At 41.5% G+C, this 8,661-nt stretch overlaps 1 protein-coding gene across 4 annotated transcripts in view; it reads left to right on the top strand.

Annotated features, from left to right (window-relative positions):
- Positions 1-8,661, top strand: part of rxraa (retinoid X receptor, alpha a) — a 124,357-nt gene that overhangs the window by 93,019 nt on the left and 22,677 nt on the right. For 2 of the 4 annotated variants that reach the window (XM_032539334.1, XM_032539336.1), the window contains exons 4-5: positions 2,476-2,626; positions 4,471-4,650. In XM_032539334.1, coding sequence (XP_032395225.1) covers positions 2,476-2,626; positions 4,471-4,650 — 331 coding nt within the window. Of the gene's footprint in view, positions 1-2,466; positions 2,627-4,470; positions 4,651-8,661 lie in introns of all 4 variants that reach the window. The other 2 variants (XM_032539333.1, XM_032539335.1) reach the window with 1 other exon arrangement.

The raw sequence follows: 8,661 nt of genomic DNA, 5'->3' as shown, positions 1-8,661 counted from the left end.
CATTTGAGATCTCCCCAGAGTGGCTCGAAGACATTAAGGTCAGGAGATTGTGATGGCCGCTCCAGAACCTTCACCTGCTGTAACCACTGGAGGGTACAACTTGGCCTTGTGCTTGGGGTCATTGTCGTGCTGGGAAGTCCAAGAGCGTCCCATGCGCAGCTTCCGTGCAGAGGAATGCAAATTGTCGGCCAGTATTTTCTGATAACATGCTGCATTCATCTTTCCATCAATCTTCACAAGATTCCCTCTGCCTTTTGGAGCTCACACCCCCCCAAAACCTCAGTGATCCACCACCATGCTTCCCTTTGGGGATGGTATTCTCTTCACTATAGGCCTTGTTGACCCCTCTCCAAACACATCGCTTATGGTTATGACCATAAAGCTCTATTTTGGCCTTGTCACTCCAAATTACAGTATGCCAGAAGCTGTGAGGTGCGTCAAGGTGTTTTCGGGCATATTGTAACGGGGCTTTTTTTGTGGCATTGACTCAGTAAAGGCTTTTTTCTGGCAACTCGACCATGCAGCTCATTTTTGTTCAAGTACTGTCGTATTGTGCTCCTTGCAACAACCACGCCATCTTTTTCCAGAGCAGCCTGTATTTCCCCTGACGTTACCTGTGGGTTCTTCTTTGCATCCTGAACAATTCTTCTTGCAGTTTTGGTTGAAATCTTTCTCGGTCGACCTGACCTAGGCTTGGTATTGAGAGATCCAAGAATTTTCCACTTCTTAATAAGTGATTGAACAGTACTGACTGGCATTTGCAAGGCTTTGGACATCTTTTCATAACCTTTTCCATCTTTATAAAGTTCCAATACCTTGTTACGCAGGTCTTTGGACAGTTCTTTTCTGCTCCCAATGGCTCACTATCTAGCCTGCTTAGTGCATCCACATGAGAACTCACAAACTCATGGACTATTTATACTCAGACACCAATTGCAATTTACAAAGCCACAGGTGTGGGAAATTACCTTTAATTGCCATTTTCACCTGTGTGTGTCACTTTTTGTGCCAGTAACAAGGCCAAATATTCAAGGGTATGTAAACTTCTGATCAGGCCATTGTGGTTATTTTTGTTAGAAATATTGTTTAAAAAGCAGCCAAACAACTATATAAACAGAAAAGTCTTCAGATGATCACTATGCTTGAATCAAAGACAGTTATTTTGCATGATGAGTCGTATTTTCAAAATGTATGCCAAAATTTATGCCAGGGGATGCAAACTTATGAGCACAACTGTATATTGTATGTTTGTGAAAGTGATGTATACTTCTCTAGGTTCCTCCACTTTAAAGCTAATGCACTGTGTCAGATCACTATAAAAACAGCTCTCTCTATTAGACTATCATGTTTGTGTCTCATCGTCATAGAAACCAAATTGTTCTTCCATCTTGACTGATCCGTCCAGACAGAGACAGGGCTTCTCTGCTAAATTTAGAGCCAAGACGTGTTTGTGCTATCAGACATGTCTCATATGTGGTAACTTAATGAAAACATGTTTGACTATTGAAGCCCATGTGGCTGCTCTGCCAACTCTTTCTCCTAGCTCTCTGCACATGCAGTGGGTTCGCAGGGGATCCACCTGTCAGAATATATTTCTTTTATCCTTTAATTCACCCCCCCAAAAAACAAAATCTCAAATCTTTCACAAGATGGTGCTAATAGTTAGTTAGTTAGTTGCTCTTTTTTTCATCCTGTACATTTAGCATTTTAGAATAATATATTCCCTGCCCCCCAACGTTTGACTCCTCTGAGAACAGCATGGTGCTAGTGATAATCATTAGTCTCCCCTTGCTCTCTACTTTTAGCAAGAGGAGAAGAGAGGTCACTTTGACATTAATTTAAGCTTTTTTCTTTTCGGAGAGGGAGGGAGGGAGGGAGGCAGGAATTGAAGGAAGACTTAAGGCTGCAGTTGCACTTCTACTAAAACAAATGCTGTCTCTTTATTCTGCTGTACTGTTGAATTTTGCAGTGGAGTTATGCTAGCGCTGAACATTTGGGAGCCAGCGGGGCTTGTTGAGAGCATGAATAAAAGAGTTCCCGGGGTGGAGTGGTGCAGGATCCTGCTGTGCCAGATTTAGATCTAAAACAGAGGGGGAACAGGAGGGAGGAGAGAGCCCGAGGGAGCAGTGGAAGAGGGCAAAAAGAGCTGCTGCTGGGACTGCTGACCATATGTATTGAGTATCAGAAGTCATAATATGCTTTTCACGTTTTACATTTAGCAAATTGTTCATGACAATCTGCATGACATAACTCCTCTCCCATGTATTTCTCGTTTGTGTGTTTAATTAAACCTTCTCCGTCTCCTTAGCACACTTGGCTTTTATTCAATAGATACTGTCATCCGCTAACTTTGCAGCACCAACTAAGTTATCTGACAGGCTTGTGTATTGGGGTGTATGATGTCGTCCGTTTGAAGTTCAAGGGGGCGGCTTTGTGACCTGTCATTGTGTGTGTTTGTGTGTGTTGATGTTCCAGCTGAACTCTCCGATGAACTCTGTCAGCAGCACGGAGGACATTAAGCCCCCGCTGGGCCTCAACGGCGTGATGAAGGTGCCCGCCCAGCCCTCAGGCACCATGTTGTCGCTCACCAAACACATATGCGCCATCTGTGGTGACCGCTCCTCAGGTGAGTGACATCAGACGATCTGATGGACACCCACTGAATGTGTACTGTCGCACGCACACTGTACAGGAAGCAGGGCACAATAAAGACAAATCATTGAATTTCAAATATTTTCATTAAAATGGCATTATTTTAGGTAATTTGTTTGAAAGCATTACCTAAAGGTCCCATGGCATGAAAATGTCACTTTATGAGTTTTTTTTTTTTTAACATTAATATGAGTTCCCCCAGCCTGCCTATGGTCCCCCATTGGGCTGATTTTGAATCTTGCCCCTTATGTTATAATGAGCAAGGTTTCCTCCCCTTTCTCTGCTTTGCTTGCCCAGATCATTTGGCCTACCCATGAGAGAGAGTCAGAGAAAGTCAGAGAGAGACAGAGAGAGAGAGAGAGAAAGAGAGACATCATGGCTTTCAATTATAATTATTATATCTTAAGTTTTAAGATATTCTGTGACTCATCTGTATAAACAATAATGTCGAAATTGGTTTAATCAACTCTTATTAATACATTAAGGTTATTAAGATGGAAGGACTAACATTACATTTTTTTATGACTATTTGAACGTGCACAGGAATCAAAGCCGAACTCGGAATTCCAGGGTATTTTTAAGTCTAATGTAGGGAAGAATTGTGTGCAAATTATTCAACAGCTGGGATTACACCATATTCTATTATTACCAAATTAAAAGAAAGTGGGACTACCATGCATCTTACCAGTGCCGATGCTCTGACCGCACTGAGAAACCTCCAAAGATGAACTTTGGTGAGAGAAAAGCACCACGGACCGCACTGGCAGCACTACATACTGCAGCTTCCTTCAGTGGGCGATCTTTCTGGAAGAACAACTGTCTGTGGAATTCTTCACAAATCTGGGCTAAATGACAAGGAGGCCAGAATGAAGCCACTCCTGAGAAAATGCCTAACAGGTTTGCAACAAAAAGGCACATGAAAAAAACTGACATTGTGAGGCAAGCGATTGTACGGTCTGACGAAGCCAAAACCTTAGCTCTGACTGAAATAGAGAAGCGCTGCGTCGGAGGGAAACCGGGAGCAACCCATCACTCATGGGAAAGGTTTTCATCCCCAGGAAGAGGCTGGATATCTAATTCCTTTGACAGATTCAGTGTCATTGTGCGTCATCGATGCTACATGGTCCCAAAGGGGAAAATCGAAACAATCTTTTATAGCAAGTCATGCTTCATTTAGCGATGCTCAAAGGCTTTATTTATCTTCTCTGGTGGTCTGACCAGCAAAGAGCCAACAAAGAAACTGTTTGAGCAACCCTGAGGAATGCAAATGGCCTTCATCCATCATATAAAACAAAAAAAGAGCTGTAAGGAATAGGAGAAAGAGACGTACCACCACATGATGTGAGAACAGCACCGTAACGCCAATCCATGAGGGCTCCCCCACCCCTGCAGCTTGCCTTCTGTAGGCCCCTCTTTTCTTCCCCAGTCAGCTCAGCATAACCCCCACGCACACAGTCAGTCCACTTTATTAGGTCTTTGATCATAATTAGTCTTTCCCTAGTTTAGAAGCGGGTTCCTGTATGCCGTTTGTGTGACTGCATGTTATCTCAGACTAAAAAGGTTTTTTTTTGAAAACCTGCTATTAAATTGGCAGTGCACTTTATAATTTTTTTGCTGTTCTGGTGGTCACTGGGTCGCAGACAAGCAATGACAACAATGATAAGTATCTGACAGAACTAATGTGCTTGTCAATATCACGCTGTGGCGCTGTCACCAAACTGACAATATTGTGTGTTCTTTTAGACAATAAGACACTGGGACAAGACGGGGAAATGTGACAGACAAAGCATCAGACAAACCATCTCTCTCTCTCCTCAGGTAAACACTACGGAGTATACAGTTGTGAGGGCTGCAAAGGTTTTTTCAAAAGGACGGTGCGCAAAGACCTGAGCTACACCTGTCGCGACAACAAGGACTGTGTCATTGACAAGCGCCAGAGGAATCGCTGCCAGTACTGCCGCTACCAGAAGTGTTTAGCCATGGGCATGAAGAGAGAAGGTATAGCACATACCGTTGAGGATAAAGTCCCACTTACCAATTTCCCTCAAAACTGTACTAATCCACACACACCCACACATGTACACTGTAAACTGGTAATTTAAATTAAAAATTTGATACTTTGGTGCTTCCTTTTGGTTCCACTTTTCCAATGTTTGATTTTAAATAGACATGATTTAACTATCCAAAGTTGCAAAGGGCACATGTAATGCAGCTGAGATATGACACCAAGGTTAGAAGATGTCCCTTTTTGATCGCTTCCTTTCAACCCGTTTTTGCACTGACTGTAAAGTAAGTAAGGATTGTAGTAGTCACAGGTATTTCACCCGACTGGACATGCAAATTTTCACCCTTTTTCCGGCACAATGCTATGATGTGCGTCATGTCCGTCTGCAACTTCTGTCATCTCGGGCCACGGCACCAAGTTTAAAGAAAGACTGAATAAGTAACAGATATGAAAAGAAGCAACCACCTTAACACTGTCACTAGCCTTCATGCTGTTTTCCGCTCTGCTTTCTACTCTTTACTAAGCCCACACACCAGAAGAAAAAATAAACCGAAGACAAAGTCGTCTACTGTTAATGGGAAAGGTATCTATCACCTATTTTAAATGGGTTTCCCCGCGTTTAAAAAAAACAAAAAACCTGCATATACACACAAATTTTTGTGGAAAATGGTTTTGAGTAAAGCAACTTGTTTCCCATCCTGCCTCTATGCAATTTTACAGAAGCGCTTGCTGCGGTAATTCTGCTCTGCGACATCATGCCATGCAATGCAGCCATAGGCTCTACTGTATTTAAAAATGTTCTGCTTCAAGCACTACTGTTGGGGGAAATAATGTATTCAGCTGTTGCAGCCCCAGGAACCCAGTATTGCTGGATATTGAAACGGAGTGAGGGTTCGGGAGAGCAGGCAGTCCTCGGGGGAGTTCACTGATGTACCGTAGATAAAACACATAACAATGGAGCTGTGTGAACGTCTGCTTCCTCTGTGTGACGGTGTCACCATTCATGCCCTTGTGTTCATAATTATTTGAATAAACTTAGAAATTGTGTGGGACAGCCTACCTAGTTATGGTAAACCGGCTTGTTTTTACAACCACAAAGATGTTTGGTGCTTAACATACTGAATGCACAAACCGTAGTCAAAGTAGTCAAATTGGATAATGTCTTGTAATTGCACGGCGAAGTGAAAGCGTGCACCACATTCCTCAAATTAGAGGCTACTGATGGAATGCACATACTGCTCCTGCCCTTCAAAAGGTTGCATGGATTTAATCAGTCACACATATACATAACATGTATTTGTGAAGTACAGACCATTCATCAAACACTCACTTCAAAATCAAATCTTTGGTATCCATGTAGATGTGTCTACAGACACTCATACTGAAATGTGCATCTTTAGAATATACATATCAAGACTGTGTGTATCAGAGCACATACTCTGGCAACTATAGCCATACAACTAACAATTACAAAATGATACTTTGGACAACTTCCTGACATCAAACATTGCTTGTTTAGCAATCTTATTCAGTGCATCATTGATTGTTTTTAGAGCCAGATAACACATCATCCCGATGTGGACAGGAAGGGCTTAATTTTTCCATTAAAGGATTTATTCAAAGGTGCCGCAATCAAACATTCCTGAAAACTTAAATCACTCCTTCTCCCACACAGAAACCATGTCCTCTCAGTATAGGCTGGGGATTATAGACTCATCCACTGTGACATTTACACGGTTACAAGGTTTGATTACCATGAATGTGATACTGAAGTCCGTCTCAGCTACAAGAGTCTTGTGTATGTGTGTGTGTGTGTGTGTGTGTGTGTGTGTGTGTGTATGTATATATATGTGTGTGTATATATATATATATATACTCCTTTTAGACTTCCCTTTGCAACTTAAAGATAAAGGAAGTTGGGTAAAAAGAGACAAGTTGACAAAACAGCATATTGTGTGGACTGAAGTCAGTACTCTAGCTAGTCAAAAAACACCAGAGGAGGCCAGCTGGTGAATACTTTTCGATGGGATTACCTCACATTTCTGTAAATTCATTAACTTAGTTGATTTAGCTTGTTGTAGCTTAGCAAAGTTAGCACGCTGTAATAAATGTCGCTTTAATAATAATGTAATGACAGAAAAAGTTATTTATAGGTATATATAAAGACATTCCCTGTTAGTGGATTGCATGATTGCATCTTCTTTAAATTCACTCAATAAATATAGGACTGTTGTAATTATTTCATGCTCCACTGATCATTTTCCAGTCTTGGAGCGTGACCCTGACTTGTAAACATTGATTTGGCAAATACCTCCTGTGAATGAACAAATTGTTTATTTTTATGTCTGAACGCATACACGGCCGATCCATTATGGGATTATTCAGACACATTTTAAATAAACACTTTCCTAGTGCTGATACTAACAACATATATACATAAAGGTTACACATATTAAATAAAACAAACAAACAGATATATAATGTCGTTGAAATATCACCTGGCGCACCAAACACATCGCGAAAGGCTGCGACACAACGCTTAAGACGCCCAGTGTTTTTGGAACTGTACAGTTGAGGAGGAAAGATTCCAGAGCTGATAAGACCAGGAAGAGACGGGTTGTGTGAGGGGGAGAAAGCTATGCAGTCAGGTGTGAATTTTAACACTCCATGAGGGTGTTACAAATATTAGTGCTCTCAGCAGTGCTGTTAAGCACTCTTTCACACATTGAACAAATCAATCACTGCCTGTCAACTTTATGGTCACCACAGTTACAGGACACAGATATAGAGTGGATAGATTCTAGTGAGTGAGCCAGGGGAGCTGAGGAACGTAGCAGGTTGTGTAGGTGCACGTGTTTTGGATGTATCTTTACCGTTTAAAGGTGAGTTGTTGTTTTTTATTCATTTTTGGGGATAAATGCATTTTGGAGGCTATTCTATCCAAAGCTAATTTGTCATGACCTTTACTTGGCCTCCCCTCCCCTTCCTCCTTGCTTTTATTTATATCATTGTTAGGCTCTTTACTCCTTTTCAAGGATATTATCATTCACCGCCTTACGCCTCGCTCTCAGTGCTGCCTAAGCTTCCCCCTGCACCCCGAGGGCTGTGGTTGGAGAACAAGGCAGCAGTAGCCCAAAAGGCTAAGCGAATCCACAGAAAAACAGGATTAAATGAATTTATGCTCGCCCAGTCAGGAGAGGAGGAGGAGCAGGGGGGGGGGGGTCTGAAAGCTAACATGATTTCAGCCCTCCTCACCTCTCTCTGACTCCAACACAAGTATTCTACCCTTGTACTGACCTCTACTGCCAGACAGCAGTTTCCCTAAAAATGGGGCCCCCATACCCCCCCAACAAGACTATAGCCTCTCTGATTCACAGCCAGGAATAGAAAACAGAGTAGAGGTGTGTGTGTGTGGACATTGAATTACCAAAAGCCCTTTATCAGTCAACATCTTCAACACATTATGTCCAAAACATTTTATTAATCCATGTGTGGATAGGGGTGTGCAAAAAAAGTATTCATATGCCTTTTTGTTTTCTCTTTTTTTTATTGTATGTCTATAGCAATCACATAATTGATAGATAGATAGATAGATACTCAAGGGGAAAATCAATGTTCCATTAGCTTACAGACATCACACCCAACATATACATACAGTACATCATAACAGGATGCTAAAATACAAATAACAAACAAATCCACATGAATAATATGGATACAAATATTTATACAGTACATACGTACATGGGAAAAGTAACTACATTTACATATTGTGAATCGTTTTTTAATCGAGAAGCGTTTTTGAATCGAAAATTGATATTGAATCAAATCGTGAGCCTAAAACTCGTAATCAAATTTTCTGAATCGTTCACCACTAGTGTGGAGGATAAACTCATAAAAAGCCACAGCACGGTTTTCGGTGGTGTCTTGAATTATGTAAATTATAACCTTTTTGAAAAGACAACACACACACACACACACACACACACACACACACACACACA

Source organism: Etheostoma spectabile, chromosome 16, assembly GCF_008692095.1.
Source record: "Etheostoma spectabile isolate EspeVRDwgs_2016 chromosome 16, UIUC_Espe_1.0, whole genome shotgun sequence".
Classification (NCBI taxonomy): domain Eukaryota; kingdom Metazoa; phylum Chordata; class Actinopteri; order Perciformes; family Percidae; genus Etheostoma; species Etheostoma spectabile.
Note: the sequence above shows the minus strand (reverse complement) of the source record. Positions and strands in the feature narration are given on the sequence as shown.